This window comes from Athene cunicularia, assembly GCF_003259725.1.
Source record: "Athene cunicularia isolate RWA chromosome 11 unlocalized genomic scaffold, athCun1 chr11_part1, whole genome shotgun sequence".
NCBI lineage: Eukaryota > Metazoa > Chordata > Aves > Strigiformes > Strigidae > Athene > Athene cunicularia.
This window is the reverse complement of record NW_020799113.1, coordinates 17517978-17544051: the sequence shown is the minus strand read 5'-3', so window position 1 is coordinate 17544051 and position 26074 is coordinate 17517978. Positions and strand designations below refer to the sequence as shown.

The 26074-nt window shown below is 44.7% G+C and overlaps 1 protein-coding gene across 1 annotated transcript; it reads left to right on the top strand.

Annotated features, from left to right (window-relative positions):
• On the top strand, window positions 1-22897 carry HSF4 (heat shock transcription factor 4). Its single transcript, XM_026856696.1, has 13 exons — window positions 1-123; window positions 4223-4331; window positions 5460-5587; window positions 6874-6998; window positions 9298-9373; window positions 10795-10859; window positions 13095-13194; window positions 13974-14098; window positions 15936-16160; window positions 18088-18193; window positions 19646-19711; window positions 21152-21239; window positions 22471-22897. Exons 1-13 carry the CDS (start codon window positions 1-3, stop codon window positions 22665-22667), a joined length of 1533 nt encoding a protein of 510 aa, XP_026712497.1. The 3' UTR covers window positions 22668-22897.
• Window positions 22898-26074: the final 3177 nt, after the last annotated feature.

Sequence of the window (26074 nt, the reverse complement as noted above, 5' to 3'; positions counted from 1 at the left end):
ATGCAGGATTCACCCAGCTCTCTGGTGATGGATGGGTACTCCAGCAATGTGCCAGCTTTCCTAACCAAGCTCTGGACACTGGTGGAAGATCCTGAAACAAACCATCTCATCTGCTGGAGTACTGTAAGTACAGAAAATATCGGGTGTCACTGAGTGCCTGCAACACCAGGAAATACCCAGGTGTGAGCCCTCACTACTGCATCCCACAGCAACTTCCCTCAGCTTTACAGGTGCTGGCCAATAATAATTAACTGGGAGAGGGAAAGGACTGATACCTCCTTAGGGGGCCCGTTGGATATACTGGATATTATTTATCTGCAGTATTGTGGCTTTTCTATTTCAAAGGGACAACTGGCTTGGGAGTGTTTTAATAACAATTTTTACACATTTCACTTGAAGCATCTTAAAAGAGTGTCTAATCTTGAATTTTCTAAAAATCTAGATTCTTTAAGAGGAAAGAGGTTTTTCACTTTGCTTCAATCTGCAGTTCCCTAAAATTTTCTAGAAAAGGTGCAAAGCCCTTAAAAATTCCACTGCTGTTTGTATTACTTCACATGTGTTTCTTAGCAGCCTTTCACAAATGCCTTGGGAGAAGGCAGCAGCGAAACAGCATTCAGACCTCAGGCTAAAACATATAGTTTAAATAAATCTCAGCCTGGCACCCTAAATCACTCACATTTTGGAAGAGCTTTACTTAAGTCTTCAAAGAGTCTGTGTGATGATCATGGTGATGCGTGTATGTATTTTCTGTACAGCTTCATAGGGATAGATTGCTTTGCTTTGGCTTCTTGTTTGTCACTGAGGCATTAATATACTAAGTGCAATCAGAGAATTAAAATTATTTTTGACCCCCTCATACAAGCATTTTGATACCACTTTGTGCTTTTGACCTGACTTAAGACACTGCAAACAATGTGATTTGTTTTCAGCAGGGAATTATCAGATAAGTTGTGTGCATAAACTTGTTCTCAAAATCAAGAATCTATAACAAAAGCAGATTTAAAGAGAAAAAATGTCTAAAATAGCTTTTCTGCTATGTGTTTGTGTCCAGTAGAGTTTTCATTCAAAACTTGAGATAGCAATGCAGCTCAAATCCTATCCAAGGCAATGGTTGCTTTCTCATGTTGATATTATGTGGCCATACCTCTGAGAACCACCATGTTTTAGTATCATGTGTTTTAAATGAGCACTTTCAAATTAGGGAGGATTTTCTGACATGTGTAAATATCCCCCTCTCTGTTACACTTACTGTTATTTTTGACTGCCTACCACCACACTCTGCTTTCCTGCAACGTAATGTAGGCTACAGCTACATTCTTGAGAGGTTTTGTTAAGGCTTTTAGATGTCTAAGTTTTCCATGTCGCATGTTCCTGTGTTTCCCATGTTTTTTCTCCTGTATTCATCAGTGTTGTTGGACCTGAGAAATTGTGCATGCCTAAGATTTCTGGGTGTAATCAGAACTCTTAGAAAATAGGACTTCTAAGGACCTATGAACTGTTTCTTAGCATGAAGGAGAGATGGAGAGGAAACATGGTAATGGTTTCTATATACACCAAAGGCTGTTGTGAGGAAAAGTCAGCTGTCTGTGTCCATGATAGATTGGACAAGAAGTAATTAATGAATTTCTGAAACGGAAAATGCAGTTTGGAAGAACTAGCAAATTACTAGAGTAGCTTGTCTGGGCAGGGCACAGGGTGTCTGTCATCATGGGTCTGTCAAAAACAGTTAAGATAAACATCTGCTAGGACTGATGTGCTGCAGAGTGAACTTTGCCTTGAGCAGAGACGTGTCTCCCAGCTTGTGCTCTCTTGATGTAAGACAAACAAGGCACAGCTGCTGTGTAGAAACACGCTGGCACATGCACAGTTCATCCATGCACACGCAGGAACTCCAAAGTGTCTTGTATCTGTAGGAAACCTTTTGGGTGCTCCAGCTTCTGAGAACATTCTCAGAACACACTCCTGAATTCAAATGAATGACCTCTCAAGAGAGGCCATAAGGAGATGTTCATGTACATAAACTCCTCGTGTTTCTCATTTTTTATCAGTGTGCCCAGCCTGGGACACACTGGTGTGTCCCAGAGAGAGTGAGTAGGCAGAAGCACGAAGGAGGTGGGATAAACCCACTCTCTCCTCAGAACTGCCTTCTGTGTTGTGTTGGGAAACACTTGTCCCTGCTATCATGTCTGCAAGCTCAGTCTGTGAGAATAATTACAGCATAGAGATCATTAGTGAATCTCTTAAGCACTTGGCCAGCCTTTGTTTCTGCTGCGTGGTGTAAGGAATGATAGGAAAGACCCTGGTGATGGTCAAAGGGCACTGTTAAGGCAAGCAGTCATGCTCAGTGTTTCCAGCAGTGAACAAGGAGCAAGAAAGTACAGCTGACCCAGAGCATACCTTTGTGGGTGTGCAGGGTTATTTGCTAGAGCTGACAAACGAGCCAGAGCACAGAGGGAACTGGCACTATTTGGTGATGGAAATGTAGTGGCACTGAGTAGGGCAGCAGGGTTTGCTAGCTGGCTGTTTGGCGGTGGCCATGGGCAGGCTACAGGCACATACCAGCATCTTTTTAGTTGCTGAACTTTCTCGTGGTCCTGTTTATGCTCCCTGTTTTAGAAACTTCCAGGCAGCCCTGAGAGCAGCCATACAGCTAGGGACCCTGTGATGGGTGCATGGTGGGACCCACATGCTGCTGGTACGCTCCTCCTGCACACAGAGCCTGAGTGATCACTCTTAGGAAACACTGTCCTCTGTCAAAAACCGCTCTGCTGTGCAATAACCCCCCCAGCTGACACACCACTTGACTGCTGGTAATAACACTGAACACAGCAGGAGGATGACTGTGGCTGTGCTGGTCTCAGGCCCCTCCCTGCCAACATCATGCAGAGCCTGGTGTCTTTAGCTAGTTTTGCCTTGAAACTTGGCTGCACCTGAGTTGCTAAGTTCCTAATATCTGCGGGTATCTTTGCACTGGCGTAGGTCTCTGCAGCTTGCCTGTCCCCCCATAAAGCCGTGGAGAACTTAGGTTGCACGGTTGGGTGGTTCCCCAGGTAGCTCTTTGCAGCTCTTTGTCTCCACAGGCAAAGCCAATTTGAGCCCCTGGAAGATACCATTCACTGCAAGATTACAACAATGCCACGTGTGCCCCAGACTCCATGTCTGAAATCATGATTCTTCATTCCTCCAAATTCCCAGTGCTGCCGCCCCATCCAGAGCTGAGAGAGGATTTAAGGTGGTCCCCCCTTCACCATAGCCTGGAGACGCTGATCTGTTGAGTCAGAGCTCTAGAAAATGTTGTTTCTAAGTGTTGGTTACAGATGAAAATTAATTGCCGATTTTTCTGTCCCTCAAAAAGTTCACGTGAACTGCTGTTTGCAAAACTTTTCAAGGCAGCTTCAAGTGCATTGTGTCTCACGGGCCCTTTCTGTACCAGCTTCACTGTCAGCAGGTAGAAGGCCAGGCAGGGGAAACACATGGCTGCAGTGTGCCTGTCTCTGCCAGTGATCCCAGCCAGTTTGCTTTGTTTTGCAGTCACGGATCTTGGCAGTTCAACCTCAGAAACGGATATTTTATCTGGTTAACATGCCTGTTGCTAGTTTGGGCTGTAAAGCATGACTGTTAACATTTTGCGGTTGCCCTTGTGGCTGTGTACTTCCAAAAATAGTCAGGAGAAGGTGTGCAGAGCTTCTGGATCATTGTGGTGTTTCCAGAGATTATTTGCTTTCTTGCCTTGCTGTGTTTCTTGTACCACATCTCAGGGCAGTGCTCCCTCCAGGACTGCTGTGCTCTGGAGCAGATGGGTCAGAGTTAGACCTATATAAGCAGGTTGAGAGGTTATAATGGCAATTTCCACTTTCCAGGACCATCTTCAGACACCGGAGTCTTTCTGTGAGGTCCACACAAGGGTGGACAATTATAAGCTACCAACTATTTGTGTGCAAAAGTCTGTAGTTTCTTTCTCGCATCCAAGGCTCTGAACTAAGTAGTGGCAAAGCTCAGTAGAAAAAGGTCAAAGCTGCAGTCGTAGAGAACGGACTGTACCAGAACTGAAAGGAGCACATTCGTTATTCAAGGCTGTTATGACTCTTCTCAGCTTCAAGGTGACAATTCAGCGAGCATGACTTCCCCTGCTGTAGGACTCAAGGGAATTGCCTCCTCCTGGACACCTCTCATGGTCGGGGAAACTCCTCTGACTTCGCCTTTGTCCTTGTCTCCTTTGCAGAATGGTACCAGTTTCCATGTGTTTGACCAGGGACGCTTTGCCAAAGAGGTGCTGCCTAAGTATTTCAAACACAACAACATGGCCAGTTTCGTCCGGCAGCTGAACATGTGTAAGTTCAACCTCCAGACCCCGGCTGTGTAGGTCCTACAGACACGGGGGGAGCAACAGAAATTGGGAGTGGGACAGGAGGCATGCAGGAGAACTGTGGGTAGAAGAGTTGAGCTCTCACATATGCGCATTATTGTGGCAATACTGATTTTGCCAGAGGTCTTGCCTCTGAGATGCCAGGGAAGCGATTTCCTTGTATTGACCTTAGATTCCAGCATGAAATTTCTGTAGATTAAATGATAAGATGTGAGCTAAGAAATTTCAGCTACCAGGTTTTCTGCTTCTCTTGCATCAATTTGATGACATTATTATTTCTTTTCCATTTAATTTAATATGGGGCTTTTCCCAGCAGCCTGATACTGTGACACCTCCTGCAGAAACTGCTTCCTTTGAGCAGAGCATGCCCAGATCTTATTCATTTTCCCAGCTGTATAACTGAGCTAATTATGGAGAGTACTTCTCCCTGCAAACCTTGCCTTGCTGATCAAACATTTTCATCCCTTAATGGAGGTTTAAGTGTAGTTTTCAGCCACATCTAGACCACAACTGTATTAAATATGGTTCTTTTCTGGTAGTTTTTGGAAGGTTTTCAATGACTAATTCACTATTTAACTACTGTAATTTTTACAGTGGTGTTTAGATACAGTTTAGAAACCCTTCTAGGACTTCAGAGAAGTACCCAAAGTAGATTTCCAAATATGCATGGGACCCTTCTTTCCAAAAGTGGCATCTAATGCTGGTCTGTGCCTTTGAAAAACCTTCCTCTGAATCCCTTTGGCTTGCAAATCCAACAGATTTTATAAGGACGGGCATTTTGACTCCTGGCAGACAGACTGACATGCCCAAGGGATTGCTGGTGAGGCTTTCACAGTGTAGGCCACTGCCAGCATGTCCCCAGAGTCGCAGGATGTCTATCCTGTGGGATGCATGGGGCTCTCCCTTGCACTGGATTTCTTGTAGATACGGCCCAAAAGCATACCCAGCTGTGGGGAGGGGAAACAGCTGTGCCCTGAGCACCAGAGCAGCTCAGAAAGTGGGGGAATGAACAGAAACATCCTCAGAAGTGACGGGGTGGGAGGTGAGGAGGGCCTGGGTCTGTTGGCCCTTGACCCATGCCCTCTCCATGCAGATGGCTTCAGGAAGGTGGTGAACATCGAGCAGGGGGGTCTTGTCAAGCCTGAGCGGGACGACACCGAGTTCCAGCACCTCTGCTTCCTGCAGGGCCACGAGCACCTTCTGGAGCACATCAAGAGGAAGGTGAGGGGCATCGGGCGGGGACACACACACCAGCCTGGCCCCGGTGGGCCCCCCAGTGAGCCCCTTGGGTGGGAAGGCCGAGGGGCAGCAGACCTCTGTTCCAGAAGGTTCCACACCACCGCTGTGGAGAGGCTGCGTGGCACATCCTTCAACAATATGCCCCACAACTTAACTGTGTGGAGATGTAGCTCCCTTGGTTTGCTTTAAGCCTGTTGTATCTTCATTAATCTGTTTCCTCTAGGCTTCTGCTAGGAGAGAAGTAGTGAATACTTGGGTCCTGTCCCTCAGGAATCTTGAGCAGGAAATGCCTCTCTGCCTTTCTAACCCTCCAATGTCCCTTTTCTGGGGGGGATTGACCACTGCAGGGTCATTGTGAGGGTTTCTCCCACAGCTGCATTCCTCTTAATAACTCCCAGAAGGCGTGTTTGTTTTCAGACCACAGGCCCCTGTGCTATAGACGGCTCAGCATAACTCCAAGATCACCCTGCGGTCTGGTTTCTGTCCTCTCCATATACATGCATGGTTGGGGTAGGGGTCCTCAGTGTGCAGGTCTTGGCTTCCATCAGAGTTTTGTCTGTGTTTTTTTGCTCTGCTGCTCAGTATCACGAGACCTTTGTGTAGTGCTGCATGGCCAGGCTTGCCTCGCAATACTCTGCTTTTGAATCATTACCCGCTTACCTGGATAAATACGACATAACTCCTGCAGGGTCTCCCAAGAGTCATCTCCCATATAGAAGAGATAACCGACTCCTTCCCTCTGTTTGCTGTCTTTTAACCTGTTATTGATGCCCAAAAGGGGCTGTTCTCTTACTAAATGAGTGTAACAACTTCAGAAAAGGGACTTCAGCAAAAACCTTCTGGAAATCCAAGTGAAGCATTACCTCAGGCTCATCCCTGTAAAACATGAGACTGGATTGTGTCTCTCTGTAGATAAAGTAGAAAGATTTAATTAAACAACCTAGTTCAGCTTCTCCCTGGTCCTCAAAATACCTTCCCCCCACCCCCCCAAGCTGATTTGAAATAAGTGCCCACTCTGGTGAGAAACATTCTGCTGCCAACAGACCCTCTGTACAAAAGGATTTGTCCTGTTCTTTGCTCTATTTTATCCATTTTGCCCTTGCAATAATACCCTAAGGATAGTGCAGGCTTTTGTGCATGTCACCTGTCATATTATTTCAGCACATCAGAGGTTGGCTGGTGAAAGTCCTGCACCCAAGCCACAGCAATGACTCTGTCCACAGCCCTTCTTGCATCGGTAAAATCCACCTTTGATCTTTCCTCCTCAGGTGTCAGTAGTAAAAAGTGAGGAGACCAAGATGCGCCAGGAGGACCTCAGCAGGTTGCTATACGAGGTACAGATACTGAGAAGTCAGCAGGAGAACATGGAGTGTCAAGTGCAGGACATGAAGCAGTGAGTTGAATCCTACTCAGGCTGCTTCCCATGGGCATTTGCTTCACTAGAGTTGTTGATCTTGGGGAATGTTGGAAATGGGGAGCCCTACACACCTCCCTCCCATGGAACATGTGCTGAGCCAGGGAATAATCACAGGGAATAGATCTTTTGAGACAATAACATGTAGGATTTCTATGCAGACCTGATGATCTACAAAATATGAATTAATGCTCAGCCTCTCTGTCTTCTGTGGAAGGTAGACATTATGTTCTCTTCATGTATGTTTTCCCTTTACAGAGGAGGAAAGCACAGTGGAGGGTGTCTAGGAAATATGTGTATAACCTGGGGACTTAACTCAGATAACTGTATTTCCTCCAGATAGAAATGATGGTTAAGATGTTACTCTTTCTCATGCATAGAAGAGTCCTTGGCAGAAATGTGGTGGTGTCTGTTTCAGCTCCAGCTATTAAAACATTTTTTTAAAAAATCTCTGTCATCCTCCACCTCCAAAATATATGGCTGGCCTAACATATATATATAAGAACACAAGAACTGCTGTAGTGTTTAGTCCATGGACCCATCTCTCTGAAGACTGTGTCTTCTGACATGGCCAAAATTGTTGTAAAAGAGCAAAAAAAGCAAATGCAATTCTTCTTGAATGTGACTGCCTGACTTCCAGCTGCCTGAGACAGGGATTTTGAGTCAGACATGGTCACTAGGAATTTAGTAAATGAGTATGGCTTTATAAATCATGTACTTGGAGAGGTTTTTATTTGCCTCCAGAATTTTAATCCTTACAGAGAACTTTGTTTAAAAAGTACTTCAATAATCAAAAAGACCCCAAGCCCTTCTTTTGTAATGACAGCTAATGTTCATACATCACCAGGTGAGACTGCCATCCTGGGCCTTGAGAGAACACTGTGCACTGTGAAACTTCATTCCAGCCCAGCACCTCATGTGCAACAGAGAAATGTTTTTATCCTACCTCAATTTTTAATGACTCCCACATGTAGCACATGCATAAAATCACACCATGAAATCCAGGTGCAGTGGCAATGAAGAGTTTCTAGGCTTGTATGTTATTTAATTTTTAAGGAATTTGGTGTCAATGATTTGACCTTGTTTTTAGTTTATTCTCTTTTTTTATTTGCTTGCTTTCTTATCCCATCTGGCAAAAGGCAAAAATGAACGTAATACAATCTTTATAAACTGAGACAGACCAGAAATCCCAGGCTGAAACCATGTTAAGAAATTTACACTGGTGCAGAGCCATTAGGACATAACTCCAGTACAAACTGTGAGACTAAGGAAAGCTTCTTTGCTGAAAATCCTGTCAGTGCCAATACAGAAAGTTCACTGCTGTACAAACAGCTACACTAGGGCAGCTACTGTGCTCTTGTGAGCCCTGGAACTTATCTTCCTAGTTCTAGGATCAAACCACACCTGAAAGACTAGAAAGCAAAAAGATTTATAAATTTCACCTGTATGATAGATTTTTCTGGCCTGTCAGTTTTGGTACATCCATATACTCTTGAGATAAATTCATTTGTTAAACCTTTTGCAGCATGGACTTGGCTGGCATCCAGATTTGAAGGCAGCAAAGTAAATAAACTCTTCCTCTCCCCATTCCACTTTCTGGGGCTGACTGTTCAAGGAAGACTGTAAACTCCTCTGTGCATTTTCAGACACAAAATAAATATGCTCAGTGCAATTGCAGGCTGGACACAGGTCTGTGCTAGATGAAATCAGTGACTCCCACTAATAATATCATTGCAGTCCTCCTAGTTCAAGGCTGTCAGATGCAGAAGCATCCCTTTAGCTGCTCCAGTCACACCCAAACATGCCTTTGTGCCACCATGTGCATGAGGTTTCAGCAGGCAGAATACATAGGATCTCTTGGTCTTTGGGGGCACTGGGGGCATCTGGGGAGAGGTTGGGCTTTCATGACTCTCACAGGAGAAACAGTCTTGGTGATCCAAATTATTCAGTCACAGATCAGGCCTTGCTGAAATTCTGAGTTTGTCCAAAATGTTCCATGAAAACTAAACACGCATGTCTTCTTGTTACCCTCCCCTATAAATGTTGGCTTCTATTTCTTTGTTTTTCCTCCATGCTTTGTCTGTAGTTCTTCTGAGGTCAAGGAAAAACAAGGAAAACAATTGTGTGACCCCGTTTGGGACACCTGAGAAGAGCCAAGCACTGCGAGAGCCCCAGAGTGAGACAGACTGTGCACAGTTTGGTCTAGTGTGCACCATGGCAGCGCCATGGGCTGTTGCAATGTTTCTGTGCTCACGGGAAGTTTCTGTTTCACTTTCAGGCAAAACGAAGTTCTTTGGAGGGAAGTTGTTTCTCTCCGGCAGAACCACTCACAGCAACAGAAAGTCATCAACAAGGTAGTGATCATATAAACTCCAAACTCAATTGTATTGCATGGTCTATGTCCTCCTCTGATCTTTCTTTTCTTGTCCCATAATCTTGTCCATACTCTGATATTATAGTATATTTATTTTCCCTCTCTTTCAAACTGTGTGATGCTCTTACATGTCCTGTGGAAAGTAGTCATTAACAGAGCATAGATTATGCCCTTGAGCAAAAGATTTCCCTGTCAGTCCTTGCTGTGATGTAAGAAACTACTTTTCTGTCAAATTCCTGATCAAGAGAGCACAGCTCTCACTATATGTTCTGTGTTGGCTGTGTTCTGGATTAATTTGGAGCTTCCCAAATCTTTCCACTTTTCTCTGTACAAGACAGGAGCGTCCCCCTCCTTCCCCTACTAAAGCTGCAGGCAGCAGGATTGCTTAGCCATTCCCCCACTGGGGACCTCCAGCAACTGTTACATCTTCTGGGATTACCAGTATAGTTGAGGAATTACTGTACCTTTTAGACAGAAGGAGCACTGCTGAGCCATTTCCCTTAAAGTCTGGCATGACAGGTACTAGAAAAGGTCTCTGCAGTGACTCCCAGACGTTGCTGACGTGACCAAGCACGTCACATTTCCCAGTCCCCCTGAGAGCCACGTTCTGACCCTCATGTGGCATCACAGAGTCATAGGACTGGATAGAAATGCATGAGGCTATCAAACCTTCCTCCGGCTCTGAGGCTGGACCAGCCACACCACTCGTTGTCGAGGCGTTTGTGCAACTCTATTTTGTTATGTTGAGCAATGAGTAAGAGACAGATGTGGTGTGTAATAATAATAATGCTCTCTTTGTTTGGAGGCCAAAGCAGAGCATTAGGCTCAAGCTGACCTGGGAATATGTTGCTAAGTGATTCCTCTCCAAAGCCATTCTGCATCCTTTTTAGTGTCCTGTTATATCAACGCTGAATTTCACAGGGCTGAAAAACTCAACTAAAAGCTCAAACTTCCATCCAGGGTGTCCCGTAGGGGGTTGCCTCTTTCACTTGCAAAGTCTTTGCCAGACTTTTATAAAGCCTCTTATAAAGTTCTCTAAAGACTTTTATGGAGGCCAAGTCTAACTCCAGGCCTAGGAGTGTTTGCATGTGTACTTTGCAGGCAGATTCTCAAGTCTAATAGTGGAGAGAAAGTGCTGAGCACATGCATCTAGCAGCCTTTGCACAAAGCAGGCACCTGGCTGTGTTGCTTGAAAGTCAGGCAGGTCATTTGAGTTCTTGGAAAGCTTAGTCCTGTTTCGGGCTCCAGTGTCTCATGCAATTTGGCTCCTGTATTTCATGGCTGCTCCCAGCTTTGGGGTGTTGTCAGGAGGGAGAAATGTGTGAGATAAGAATGGCTGCGAGAGCAGGGAGTGCTGAATCACTCTGCTGATAAACACCGGATTTTGATCTCTCCTGACAGCTGATTCAGTTTCTGTTTGGCCAGCTCCAATCAAGCCCTAGCAGCACTGGGATAAAGAGGAAGCTGTAAGTACCCTTGTGTGGTGCGCACACGCTCACGGGTGCATAATGCTGCCCCCTCACTAAAAGCACAAGCTCAGCTCGCCGAGGCAGGCGGTCACCGGACCAGGGCACCATGGTGATGGGAAATGAATGGGCTGAACTGCCGAGTCAGACCTGCTGACATGCCCCATTCAGTGGTCTTTAGAGAAGCACCGTGTCAGCTTGTGACCTTTATTTAGGGAACACAGAGCATGATGGGAGATGGGAACACTAACTAGTGGGAGGGTAAAGGGCAGGACCCCACTGCTGGTCCTACAGGTTCCAGTTTTGCCACTTGTCATCAATAGGAGCAGGGCTGGGCGTAGCCGGCCCACAGACACCTTTAGTTTGACCCACAGTCACTGAATGAGGTGTGTATCGTATCCAGCATGGGTTTGGTGGTATGTGACCTACAGGCCTTACGGAGAGGAAGGTGGAGAAAGATTTTAGCTAAGGGGTATCTTTAGAGTCATAAATAATCTCTTCAAGGCAAGTGGATAGAGGAGCTTGAATGAGGAAGCTTAGTGCCTTCCAGGAGAGCAGCTGTGCATGTTTTGCCCTGTGGTGCTTGTGACCTAAAGAGGGAAGAGGGGCTACTGAGAGGAATTTGCCTTTGTGGCTCAGGCTGAGGGCAGGGACCTGCCTCCAGTTCCCACCTTTATTACCTTGTGACCTTTGGCAACTCATAAACTTCTCCATGCCTCAGAGAAAGGAGCCAGGCTTCCCAAGAATGGCTGCTCAAGGGAGTTGATTTTCTTTAAGTCTGTGTCCTTGTTCTTGACTGACTCTTGTGAGGATTGTAAGGGAAACACAGATTTGTATGAAGGATCCCAAAATCCATACAAGCAAGTGGTACACTTACTTCTGTCTACCCCCTCTACTGAGCTTGTTGGAAGGGATAAACACTGCAAGGAGAATGGTAGCAAAGAAGAGGGGTCAAGGGGAGGATACCAGCTGCCCTGAGTCACTGAGGAAACCCATAATTTCTCCCAACATATCCAGCTCCAGTGTCTGTAGGATGAAGGGTGCTAGGAGTTATCTTCTGTCAAGCCTGTTAGACATTACTGTGGAATAAACTGTTGGCTTTTCCTGGTGACCTCTGTCTTCTAAATGAACACTGAAGATGCTTTTCCTGACTGCAGGACAGTAGGAGAAGAGGGATTTGCTAGGCAGTTTTATACAATCATCACAGCACTAACAATAGTGGGTGTGTAGCAAAACATACCATTTCCCAGATTCTCTGGGACTGTATCACAAACCCAAGGACTGCCACCCAGGAAGTTTCGTGATGGGAGGGCAGTGTCGTTTTGAGGCTCCTCATTTTCTCTTGGTTTCAATCATTTACTAAACATAAAGCACTCCTGCTACAGGACTCGGCTCACAGACCCTCATGTCAGGTCTAAACTGAAAGAGGGTAGATTTAGGTTAGATATAAGGAAGAAATTCTTTACTGTGAGGGTGGTGAGACACTGGCACAGGTTGCCCAAAGAACTGGTGGATGTTGCATCCCTGGCAGTGTTCAAGGCCAGGCTAGATGGGGCTTTGAGCAACCTGGGCTAGTGGAACGTGTCCCTGCCCATGGCAGGGTGTTGGAACTAGGTGATCTTTAAGGTCCCTTCCAACCCCAACCATTCTATGATTCTATTATCTGTAAAAGGCTGTCAGTCATTTTTAAAAAGCCTGTATGCAATAAGTTTAGGCTCTGCTCTGTTTTGTGTCTCCTATTTTATTCCTTAGTGGATGGCATAGGTTCCTTTTATGCAGTGCTATGTACAGAGATGTAGTTTTGCCAGAGGCCCTGAGCACGAGGGAGCTGGTAACAAGGCCAGATTCCCAGTATTGCACTAGTGTAGCTGCCTCCACTTAAACAAGCTGAGGATCTGGCCTAGAGCTTGAAATCACTAGCAATTAGAAGAAAGTATGAATTGAATTTGTTCAAAATATGAATTGAATCTGTTATTTTACTTGCACCTTTCAAATAAGATGTAGAAAACCTAGATCATCCCTTCTCTATATGGCTAATGCCATTTTTTAATGGTGACATCCTCCAAAATTGTTTTTTCCCTTCCTTGTCCATAGCACTGGGCAAGAAAGTACCTCACAGCTGAGGAAAAACAAAGTACCCAGGGGAAAACAACCCTGTCTGGAAGATGTTTCTCATGTGAGCAACCAGGAATCAGTCAGTATGTGCTGGGAAAACAAACCTGTTTCTCTTCACAGACCACTGATGCTTGACAACGGGATCTCAGCTCCGCAAGTGTCCAAGTTCAGCCGACATTTGTCTACAGACCCCCTCCATGACCCCTATTTCATACAGTCGGTAGGTTTACGCCATCCTCTGAGCTTTGTGGCATTTCTTTGGCCAGGGTGGAAGAATACTTGCTGCAATAATACAGATTACAGAGTAAGTAGTTTGTCAAGAGTTTGGCAGTGAAGAAAAGAGGTTTGTAAAGCTGAGTGATATTTCTTCAGCTCCCCTGTTTCAGGGAGGAGTGCATGCTTGCATGCGCTTGTGCTGCCATGTTCACGTGGGAAGCCACAGACTGTGGGAGGGAAAGGCAGATCCCACACACCAAACTCTCCTCAGTTTTACCCCAGCTTGGCTCACCTTAAGGACAGAGAGGAAGAACTATATTCTAGAAGTGGGTCCTATGATCTCTCTGACCAGAGTCAGATTTTTGCAGTCGCTGAGGGATCACCACCACCCTAACCCACCAAAGCAGACACCAGCCACATGACACTTATGTCAAGCAGTTAAAATACTTGAGCTGGCATGAGTGAACCATACGCCCCTGTTGGGCTGTGTTGGGTCTTTCCCTCCAGAGGAAGCTAAGCAGTCTGGGCAAAATGTCAGACATGGTAAAACCTCTCGGTAGCTGACACTTAGTCACAGTACTTATTTTACACCTGCTCCTCTGTGTGGTTGGAGGAAAGACCAGAGGAAATTATAATGTTGCATAGTAGATAAAAGCTTTTCTGGTTTCCATACAAGGAGGACTCGAGGGCACAGTGAGTAAACACCAACTATCTCATATAGGGCCTTGAACTTGTTCTGGGCTTCAGAAGGATAAATCCATATCATTTTTGCTTTCCTCTTAGCCATCGACAGAACCTGCCTCTTGCTTAAACAGCCCTGCAATTGCTGGAGGACCCATCATATCTGATGTTACTGAAGCATCATCATCCAACATTATAAATATGCAATCTCCTCCTGAAAATGACAGGTAAATGTGTTTGTGATGAAAAACAGGGAGAGTCGGGTATGGAAATTCATAACTTCAAAAGAGTTTTTTCTGGCTGTAATTCTGCCGAAGTTTCTGTCTGATTTGCAAATCTCTATAGAGATGGTGGTGGGCTAGAATATTTTTTCCAGTTTGCAGTGTGGGTCAGATTTTCAGAATTAGGGAGGGATAATAACAGCATAACTTTTGAAACAAAGTCATGAGCTTCATGCTGAGAATTTTCTCTCACCTCTTTGAGAAGTATTCCATGTTTCTTTATATTTTGTTCTAAAGACAGGCCTGTCACAGAATTTATCAAATAAGATACTAAAGCTTCTTGGGTTTGTTGAGAGAGAAAAGACATTTCCTTTTGGCTTTGACAAAGAAAAAACAGAATCAAAGTGTACATCTTTCTGCTAATGAGAACAGAAAGGTTGCATCACAACAACTTCCGATGTTTGACAATTTTTCTGTGAAAAGGTCTCAGTAACTTAAGAACTGAATGCAGAGGTATTTTAATGCTTATCTCTTCCTGCCACAGACATGCAGTGTATTTAGGACTAGTAGAAGAAGAGCTACAACTATGTCAGTGGAAAGTAAGTAGACCAGATGAATCATGGAAACAGTTTCTCAGGCAGAGAGGCAAGGCACTTATACTCTAGAAATTGCCTGTAAATCTGCCTCATAATTGAAACCGTAGCCGTAAAATTAGCTAAGAAGCATGTAAAGACCTCCAGTTTCTAAAAAACCCCCACAACTTAGGAGCCATTTCTAAAGCAGAAAAATTTTAATATAACCTTCAAGTTATTTCTACTAATTACTGAGTGCCATCTGGTGGCCTCTGATCTATGCTGTGTCTGCATGACGAGAATCTGAGCAGCCATGGCCCTAATGTGTTCAGGAGTATGATACTTCTTGAATCAACATGAGCTTCTGGTGGGAGTTTAGGATTCATGAGATGAGAAGAGGATCTGAAAGGAATGCTGAGGAAGGCTTTGTAGTGTCACATACCACCCCATATGCGACGTGCTCATGAGCTGTCTTGCAGCAAAGTCTGTAAGTGTTGTGAGATACTATTTTTTCAGTATGGCTTTCCATGCCCTGCACCTGTTGATCTACATGTCTTTGTCATTTTGGCTCCAGTTGTGCAGGTTCACAGGGATCTGTAAAATCTCCTATAAGCAGAGTAGGTTTTTTACATAAAAAATATTCAAAACTTCAATATCATATGTCCATCTAGGAATAACATGGAGTGTCTCTTCCACTGGAAAAGGGACCACCACCATCTCTTCCTCTGCTCCCAAACAAATAAAACATCTGTCTGGGACTGTCAGATCTTGACAGCTTCTGTTCCAGATCCTGTAGGGCCACAAGATCCTCACCTGTGTCACTGGGATTTCTAGAGTGCTTGCTGGTCCAATCCTAACTCCTGCATGTGAGGGTCTTACTGATCCCACTCCTATCTCTAGGCTGGAGACTTCTTTTTCAGGGGAATGCCTCTAGCCTAGTGACCCTTTAGCCTGTCTCAAGCCTAACGCTCACCTGGGGAATGATCAACACATGGAAGTGTATTTTCCATATTTGCAAAACAATCAAATGCGACAAATTCGTTATAGGTATGACTGATGAAGTGACTGAAGATATTCTAGCTGGACATGTTTCTGGAGCTTGCTGAAAAGAAAACAAGGTTGCTGGGGTTTTTTTGCCTATCTAGGGGAATGGAGAGACCCTGTGGGGCAGTTTAGTGTGAAGTGGAAGCAAGGCCTTGTGCTGTTGCCCTTCCCATCAGGCCTTTGTGGAGCAGATGTGTGTGTGGTGCTAAGTCTTGTCTCTGATACAGAGAGAAGTGCCTCATGCTGATCAAGGAAGAGCCCGTCAGCCCTGGAGTGAAAGCCACCACTGAGCCTGAGGTCCCCCTGCCAGGCTGCCGGACTTGCTCTGAGCCCCCTGTGCTCCCGGTCGCCATGGTTCAGTCTGTTCTGGAAGGCAAAGGGAGCTGTGGTGCAGCCCCACCAGGGACCTCACAGCCATCCGAGAGAAGAGGCAGAAGGGCATTGTTGGACAGGTGAGGGGAGCAAGGGAGAGCTGTGGCCCTGTGTGTTTCATGGCCCTCTCTTCCCATGAGCAGGGGGAGAGGGAGGCTGACTTTAAGTTTTCTAATGCAGCCTGGTGAGCTCCACCCTGTACCTGTGGCACCTGCTTAGAGGACCCTTGAAGCCCTGAGTTCACAGGGGTAGGGGGTCTTGAAGCACCCAACAGAAGAAAAGCTGTCAGAGCATGTGCATCAGAGCCATGGGAGCAGGAAGAGGCTATTTGCAGTGAGAGGGATTTTCCCAAGGTCCAAGTGAAAGCTGGAGCCCCCACTAGCATCCATGCCCACAGACTTGCAGGCCACTGGACCACACTACACCTCCAGTAGCTTGTGTGCCCTCTGTCATTTGTTTTGTTGAGTCTTCAGTTACGTAAAGTCATAAGAAAATATTTGTCACTGGTGTTTCTGTGCAGTGAATAAGGTGTCACTTGTGTGGAAGATGGCAGTGAATCATCGTTATAACCTCTGCACTAAGTAGAGCATATATTTGATAAGGCATCACAGAATTTAGCAGGCCCAGGCTTGGCTTGAGAAGGAAATAATTTGTCTCCTTTCTTTTCCTCTCCTGTGCTGTGAAGTCAACTAGACTTTTCTCTTTAGTCTGTTGTCCCTTTGCATCTCCTTCTATCACCTTTCCAAGGTGACTTTCCTGAGTCAGTGCTAGATGTGTCTTCAGGGGGTAGCTAGTCACTTTGGCACTATCACATGGGCCACATGCTTCTGGGGAGGTACCGGGGAGCTCACACTGCAAGAGATCTTGGCTTCCCCATCTCTGACTAAGAGTGAAACCCCATGAAACATAGCTGCATTGCTGTCCTTGTCTCCTTGACCTGAAAGGGCTCAGTAAAATGCTAGGCAGTCCAAAGCAAGGCTTTATAGAAGGGTATAAAATCACTCCTTGTGGGGATGGAGAGTTGGGAGTTTGTGTTCACTGAGTGCAGAGGTCTAATACAAAGGGATGGAGGTTTCATTATTTTGAAACCAGGGTGTGCAAGTATCCTGCGTGTGGTGGTCACCCAGAGAATGATGTCCTCTTGCAAGGGGGATTAGCACGGTGTCACTGGGCTCAGCCACAGCAGTCTGGGTGAGCCACTTTTGGAGCTGTGCTCTGCTGTGGTCTGAGACGGAAATCCCGATGTCATGGGTGAGAGTACAGCAGACTTCACCAGCAGGAGGAAAGCATGGTTACAGCTTGGTGGATGATGTGGAAGTTAACTGCAGAATTCTTTCTTGATGGCAACAGCAGCAGTGTAAGGAGGACCGGGGGGAAAAAACCTGAAACATTCAATAAGGTTATCAGAAAGGCTTCTATTTTCCTTTGGGTCCTTACAGAGCACCAAATTCCTCCTCCTGAATCCACTGGCTACTTAAAAACATTTTATTAGAGGAAAAATCATCCTATTTGAAAGACTCTGGATTTTAAGAGAAATTTTTATAGCTTTTTGGGGAGATTAAACACAGCAGGGCCTCACAGTTGCTCCTTTAGCGGAATGTCTCGGGTAGATGCAGCCGGCAGGCAGTTAACAGTAATTCAGCCGTATTGGACCATAGAGGATGGGAGTGCAGCCTTTTCTGGATACCAAGTGCCTCTCTAGAAGGATTTATTCTAAGAAAAGCTTTAATTTTCCCACTCTTGAGGAGATGTGCACAGACTCTCCATTCTCCCAACCATGCGTCACCCAGGAGGGAAGTAGTCTCACTTGTTTAATCATCAGTGTGTTCTGCTGGGTTGTACCTCTGGGGTTAAACCAAGTTAGATGGCATAAACCCGAGCTGACAGTAGGCTCTTGGTTTTCAAAATGAGATTTAAGCATAAACCTCATGTTGGAAGGCTGCTCAGTCCTGCTTTCTGTATCTATGCAAGTCATTTGTGGCAATATTTCCCCTTGTCTTTTCTCAGAACAGATATTTCAGACCCATTGGAAGGCACCGACTGGAGCTTGGAAGGGCTGCAGCTGCTGCTGAGGAGCCAGCAGTATGGCCTGGAGCCTGCCAGCCTCCTGGATGTGAGTGTCAGGCCCTCTGCCCGGGCAGCTGCAGGAGATGCTTGTGAAGTTCACGGCAGTACCTTTGGGCTGTAAATCAGATAGCCTGTGCTGCTTGCTCTGTGTGGCGCTTGAGCTGTCACATTCTGCCAACAGAGTCATAGCTCTGTTTTGACCTGCTTATAAGAACTGGCAGGATTTCAGACTTTAAATGATGTTTTTTTACATTTCTTCTGAAAATAGACTTATTTGAACTTCTAGGAGTAGAAACCACAGTGCATTTGGTAAAGACATAATCATGAGACCTAACACATTTACCTAAAGTAGCTTTAATATGACTCTAGCAAGTTTGGTGTTTGCTTTGGGTGGCTTTATTTTCTGCATCTTAGATACTCCTAGATTGCATTTAGCTCTGCTGCCTTCCCCTTTTCTTCATGCTCTGGGAAGTGTAGCCAAAGTTGAGATCTCTGCTGACATATTTATCTGTCTGCAGTTCTCAGGTTACTTTTCTTTACAAACTAATGGTGGCTTTTTTCTTAAGTATATGTGCAGAAATATGGTTTATTTCTCCTGCTCTCCCTCTCCTTGTACGTATAGTTATAAATGAAAGGTTTTTGCCAGTAATCAAATAACTCTATTCATAAGAAAAGAATCTATATGTCAAAAATATCCGCCCTTGAGGAGGTGCTTCAGATACAGGCACATGGTAAGCTTGCATGGATAAACAGGACTGAAAAATAATTTCAAAAATCAATCTTATTCTCTTAAAGCCAGTTCCCAAGTGTCTGTGATTTGATTTTGACTTTACAGAAGGCTTTTCTAATGGCCTGCCAGAGCAGTCACTGACTCCATTGGTTTCTCTTGTTTCTCATTAGGAGGTGTTTTCCTGTTACTGACACACTTTTCTCTCTCTGTGCAACTGAATGTCACAAGAGTGAAAATGAATCATAAAACTGTGCCCCAGACAAACAGCTCTTTTTCCCAGATTGCTCAGACTTCTCAAGAAAATGCCATCGAGGCATTGATGCAGCAGTAATCTGCCCTCTGCTACTGTGTTTCGGAATGCTTTTTAAAAACCATATGAATCTGGAGTTGTGCTAGGAACCAAGAGCAGCAAAAAAGGGCTTTGACTTGCATGTGCAGTGACGCCAACAGCTGTCCTGGTTATGACACGCCTGTGGCACCAGGTGCCTGCGCTGTCCTCCACTGGCAAGCAGCAAGGCTTGCAGAGCAGCACAAGTGCCCATGACTCAGCCCTCACTGTTCTGCCTGGGCTAAGATCAACACACATGAGCCTCTGCCTGTAGCTTCAGTTAATATGTCAGAGCAGCTGAGGCACAGACAGAAGTTGCTTTCTGGCATCACTGCCAGCAGGCTCCAGCTCCAGCAGACAGCCAAGGCAGACAGCTGAGGCTATGAGCATCCTGAAGCATTACACCTTTCAGAGCCCTAATTGTATTTCTCTCCCAACAGGTCTTTAATCCCAATTTATCTTTAAGTGAGTGGAATTTGACTGAAATGGAAGCCAGTCTGTCCCCGGTAAGAGACATGTATTTCTGAGATATAATAATAATGTAATTGTGAAGCAGAGCTTGTGTATAACTGAAGAATGCTTAGTTATCTTATAGCCAGAGGGGAGAGTGTGGTAAAGCACAGCAAGTACACATCTCCCGAGGGTAGGCTGAGAGTTATCTTACACTCTTGACCTGCCTTTCTGCTCAGACAGAGCTTGTTTAGATATGTGTTGGTGTCCTGGAGTCTTTAATTGAAAATGGCTACTCTAAACTTTCTCTTGTCTTGCATGTCACATGCTACTAATACCACAGATTCATAAAGTGGTTTTGTGCTAAAGTTCTTTATAAAATACACCTTTACAAAGTGCAGCCATCCCTGTACTTTTCAGGAACAGTAAAACCACATGCAATTAGAATAGAGGTTCGTGCATACCCGTACAGAAGAAACAAGGAGAAATTGTTCGGCAGTATTTGTTTGGAACTGACATTGACAGACATTTCTGAAGTGTGTATCATGATTTAATAAAATGGTGAAGGAAATATGTGTTTCATGGCTGGGTTCTTTTTCCTGCTTGATGGAGAATGAATTTTCAGAGCTCTCACTGCCAGCCAGGTCAGGTAAAGACTTGGATGCTTCTGCTGTCTCTACAGACATGCAAGCAAAGTATAATCTATTCTAATGAAATGAAAAAGCTCTAAGCCTTCTTATTATATCAGTATCCTTTTTAAGTTTTGATCTAATAATTTTTAATTTACTAGGTAATTCCACTTCCTGAGTGTTAGGAAGGGGAGTCTCTGAAGAGAGAGATAATATTAGCAAGTCCTGGAAGCAATGGGTGGTCTCTATTTAAAAGGATTGCCTGAGAGAAAAGGCTAAGAGGTAGGCTGCAATGTTCAATAGTTCAGTCCTCCAGTCCACTGAATTTCCCAGCATCTGGTGCAGCCTACCGTTAGGCTTGCTTGTCCTACAGAAAGTCATGAGCATAGAGAAGCCTGGAAGTAATACCTGCAGCACCTCTGTGCCTAGAAGCACTGTGCAAGAAAAGGCTAGTTTCACTTTAAAGCCAGTCATAGGCAAATGGAAAGAGAATTCCTTTCATATTTGTTGCTGGCTGCAGAGGACTATGGGTTTGCTCTGTATGGCAGCCGGGTGGGGACAGCCACCGTGCAGCTTGCCTGGCCTCCGCACCTGACACAAGCCTCACACCGTATTAGTCAGTGCTAACAGGGGATTACATCTCCCTTAGCCCTCTCCTTCAGGCATATCTGCCCTTGAGCATGCTCTTGGCACTTTTAGCGAAGGGCAGGTGAGGCTGGGAGGAGAGGCAGGGCTGGAGGATAGCTTGCATTACTGGTGGATGTTGTGCAGCATTGCTGAAGCACTGATTTTCAGAAACGGCCTAGTTCTAACAAGCTCCCCTGTCTTTGTATAATTGTACATTGTAGTTTATATTTTTGCATCAAGATGCAGCGACTCACAGTGGATCTGGAGAAGAATGTAACTGAGCTGCCCTCCAAAATGTTCAACCCACCATTTACCAACGCCTGCCCAGGTAGGAGCACCAGCAGCTCTTGCATACTTGGGTGATTAAGGTGTTAAACATGTCAGCAGCTAGATGCAGCGTCCAGCACTGACCATTTGCTACTTTGAGGGAAGAAAACACATTTGTTATTTTACTTTCATGATTATCAGCCAGCAATGTTTCCACAACAACTGCTGAGCTAGTTACTGAGCAATGGGAAAAGTATGGGGGATAAACTGAGCTTTAAATGTCATTTAAATTTGTCTGTTTCTGCTTGGGTCCACATCACATATGTCAGTGTCTCCACTGTTTTCTCTGCCTGTTCATCGCCACCTGAGAGCGATGTGGTGATCTAAGTGGGTAGGGGTGGTACAAGCTGTATGGGTCCTGTGTTTCCTCTGGCTCTTGCTGCAGAGGAGGTGACCCAGTAGCTGCTCACAGCCAGAGGCAAAGGTTATGTCTCAGTTTCTCCAGACCTTTTACCAGACCTCAAGGGAACTGTCCAGCTGATCTTCTCCCACTCACTGACTGTTAAAGTATGTCATTGACCTTAGATATGAATCTAGAAGTGTTTTCCTGGTCTTGGAATAGTGATACATTATTATTTTCATGTGTATTCAGCTGGGATAGACCTGAAAGAGAAGCTTCTGAGAGCCTTAGTTTAGTGCTGTAGCCACCTGACCCCACACGGTATTTTACTGTATTGTGTGTTGTTCAAGGACTGCTAGTTTCCACCTTAAGCTCAGCATCCTGATGAGCATCAGAGGTGTTAAAAGCCCAGCTATGCTGGAGAGAGTTCTTCAGCAGGCAGTAACTGAACTGCACAAGAGGAGCATCCCCTGTTTGTGAAGCCTTTCTGGTCCATGCAGTGGTGTGCTGCTGGAATAGTGGGGCAATTGACAGATCTCATCTTCTGCAAAGATGAGAAAAAACAGACAGTTCCTGAGTGAAGGAGGAGAGAAGCTGCTCTTATCTACTTCTCAGTGTCTCCAACCATTTGGTCATCCCTCTTTCACTTCTTGTGAGGCATATCAGCATTCACGCAGAACCCAGCTTGGCAACCTGCAGAGATTCCCATTGATTTTAATGAGCTTTTGAGTAAGTCCAAGTTTGACTCAAGTGTTTCCAAGCATTTTTTGCCTGGAGTGAGGTCTCATCTCCTGTTGCATTAGGGATTTGCCACTTTTCAGTTCTGTATACATGAAGTCTGGTATCTTGCCTTCCAGAAACTGAATTTTCTGTTGTCTGTTTGCATTCCTAGGAAAAGATGTCATTCTCGAAAGCACTCAGCAGTTCCTCATTGATCGTCAGTCCATCTTTGGAAATGACCTCATCAGCTTGCCTGAAAGCTCATCACTTTATGTTCCATCTGAAAATATGGCTTCCTACCTGTCCTCTGTGGGTGCCCAAGGGGATATCCCATTAAACCTGAGCTCTTCAACCGACAACAACCAGTGATTTAGCTTCCAAGAAACAACATCTCCCTCCCACCCATCCAAGCATCCACAGGTTTGAATGTAAGGAAACAAAAGTGACTCAGAAACCCACAAGAAAGTTTATTTTTGTGCCCTTTCTTTTTGAGTAGCTGTTGCATTACACTCCCTGCACCTGGATTTCGGTGTTTGCCCAGGGTAACAATTTTAAAACAAAACACTGCTTTTGGTGCTTGCTCCTATGGGGAATGAGAACTTGGCAGGATTTTTTTTTTCTTGAAAATGCATTTAGAAATTTCAAATCTTCTAATAAAATTTAAATGAACAGTAGCTTGAAAGAACATCAGGGTCTTCATAAAATACAGTGATCCTGACTAGTGTCTGCAATGGCAAACTGTGGGATTTTATTGGGGCAGCACAGATTTGTTAAGATGTCTGAGCCCTCTGGATGTGTTTTTAAGTAAGAATGCCAGTCCAATGCTCTAAAACTATTCTTTTATACACTTTCTGTTTCTGATGGGGTGTACTTGTGCATTTCCTTTATCATCCTCTGGTGAGTAGGAAAATGAAGATCTTTCAGGGTATGCATAAGATCATTTTCTGAGTGACTACTCCAAGAATGTGTCTCTGGCTCCTAGGGAGCTACAGACCATCACAGACCCCAAAATATCTCATGCTGAGTTGAGAGGGTTTGTTCTCTGGGATTTTTTTTTTCCCCAAAATTTATTTTCTCTAACATAAAGGCAGGGCAACCCATGCTTTAAAAAAAAAAAAATATATATATATATATAGACACTCTACACACACACTTTGCCACATGCAAAGAGGACTGTGGGAGCGCACTCTGGGTTTTGGTGCTGGCTAAGTATTCCATGTCCAGTCCAATGATTTTTTTTCCTTGGCCTTGACCTGTTCTATTCCCCATGAAGATGTGCCTGTTAGTTTATTGATGTATAAAATCTGATGAACCAGTTAGTTTGATTGATTGGATCCCCTTTTTAGAAGGACTCTCAGCTGCTTAGTGTAGGAGAGAAGCAGAAGGGTTAGTCCACCATGTCCCACAAACTTTTCTTCTGTCCTTTGTGCATCTGAGACCAGCCTCCAAAGGTTGAATTAATATTCCTCTTCCCTGTGGTTTCTGACAACTGAGTTTCTCAACAAAGCAGAGCTTTGTTTTTTATGCTGTAGTTCTAATGAGAATGTACTATTTATCTCAGTATCCTCTGAGTTGCTTTTCCTTAGGAAAGCTACCCAAATACAGTAAGACAGACCCAGGAAATTCTACTAACTCAGGCCTCCTGAGGGCCTAGACAGGAAGGTATAAGCTGTGCCAGTATCATTTGAAGAAATGCTCTGCCCACTTTCATTGCCATGATGATTCTTGGTTCTAAACCAGATTTCTGAGCATCTTAAATGGTCAAGCAGCATCCACTCCAAAATGTAGTCAATCATGCAGATGAATGCAGGCTCAAATTCTCCTTAAGATGAGCATGTTTTAAATGGACCTTCCTGTCACAGCCCTTTCCTCCATCCATTTATCAGTATGTGAACAGATGTATTAGTTCAGAAACATTAACTTCTGAGCACATTTTTCCCCAGCTAATTACTGTGTGCTGGGAGCTCTGTCACCACCTCAGTGGTGCGGTCTTTGCAGAAGCAAGGTTGTGAGAGCTTCTGAATTAATTCCAGCCACTGTTTGCATGTTCAGGACTAAGGGAAAATCCTGGCAGCCCCCATTGGCCTGGTATTTAGATGATGTGCTTGAGTGTATCATGGACAAGGTTTTCCTTTTGGACAGATTTGTGCTTAGAAAGGTCACCTAGATCAGCCCATTTGCCACTGTATTTTGTCATTTCCAGCGATGGAACATCGTTGAGTTGCACTCTGTTTACTTCTTTTCTCATAACGGGAAACTGTCTGGTGTCTCCTATCACCCGACAGCATATGTTATCCCTGTTCAGGATTTACATCCTTCTCTGAACCTTCGCACGCTAGATTGCCTTAATGTTAACACTGAATGTATTGATCCAATAAGGTATTTAAGCACAAGCTTAACTTCAAGCTCTTGAGTAGTTTTCCCGTATTTTTGTGACGCCTATCACATGCTTGAGGTTAGACATATGCTTCAGTGTCTTACTGGATTGTCTAGTTGGGGTTGAGAAATGAACTGTCTTAGGAGAGCTGCTTGCAAGTAGACAAAGGTGCAGCTCAGCCAGCAAGGCTGCCTGACACCATCTCAGGCTGCAGCGTTTGTTACAGTGCCAAGCAGCAGGCTGCACTTGCTGTGAGCAGCCACTCGGGATGGGTTTTGGGTTTTTCTTTAGGCTTTTTGCTCAACTATAAACGTGAGTTTGGAGCTTGTTGGTGAGAGAGGAATCTCCAGGAACAGTATTCGAGAGCCGCTCCTGTGAAGAAGGAAGCTTGTGTTCCTTGGCTTTTTACACTGTTAATTTTACTTGAAGGTGATGTGCTGAGACTGCGTTTTTGCACTATGCTGTACATTTGTAAAGTTTTACAGAAAACACTAATTAAACATGTTTCCTTTTTCTCATTTAGTCCTACTCTGGCCTTTCTGTCACTCCTTTCGCCTACCCCTTACTCCTTTCCTGGTTCCCAAGTCCTCACTGACAAGTGAAAACAGTTTCCAGGAATTCAGGAGATCCACCTGTGAGATAATGTAGGGATCGCTGATGGGCTTTGATGACCTGTGTGAAAAAACAGGGGCTGGAGAGATCTGGCATGTAAAACGTGGCACAGTCAACACAGCTCAGAAAACAGCTGAATTCTTCAGTCTAAAATGCTGGTCAGGGTGGGTACAGCTGGTAAAATCAGGATCAGAGTAAAAGAATCTATAGTTCTTGAAATTACTTCCATTTTTAGCTGTTGATTATCCTTTTTTTTCTTGCTTTCAGTGATAAAGAGTGCAAACTTCACTCTTGGAATTACTTTTTAAAATCTTTTGTTTATAAATATTTTTTCTTTGTGTGATGTGATAATATGGTCCTTCCTGCTTATTTGTTCTTAGTGTAGTAAGGGGGTACCAGCACAGGCACTAAAACACACAGCACAGTAAATGCACAACCCAAAGCATTCAAAGTAGTCCTTATCCAGCTTTCTGTCAGAAAAAGGAAGCAGGAATTTTTTAGGACTGAGCTCACAAATGTTTTAGCAGCATTTGTGGCTTTCTAAAGAGAAGATTCCCATGAAGATGCTTTCAGACAAGCCTGTTCTCCACAGGCCTCTGCGCATTCTCCTGCACTGTCCTGGAGGCCAAGGATTTTAGCAGCATGTTTTCACTCATGGAAGGTGGAAAATGGCTGAAGTTTAAATCAATTGTGTTTTCTTCCCTGAGGGCTTTTATGATTATTTCATGTTATGATTAGGACTAGTTCTCTTACCACCAGATGGCACTTAAGCCCAGCTACTTGGAAA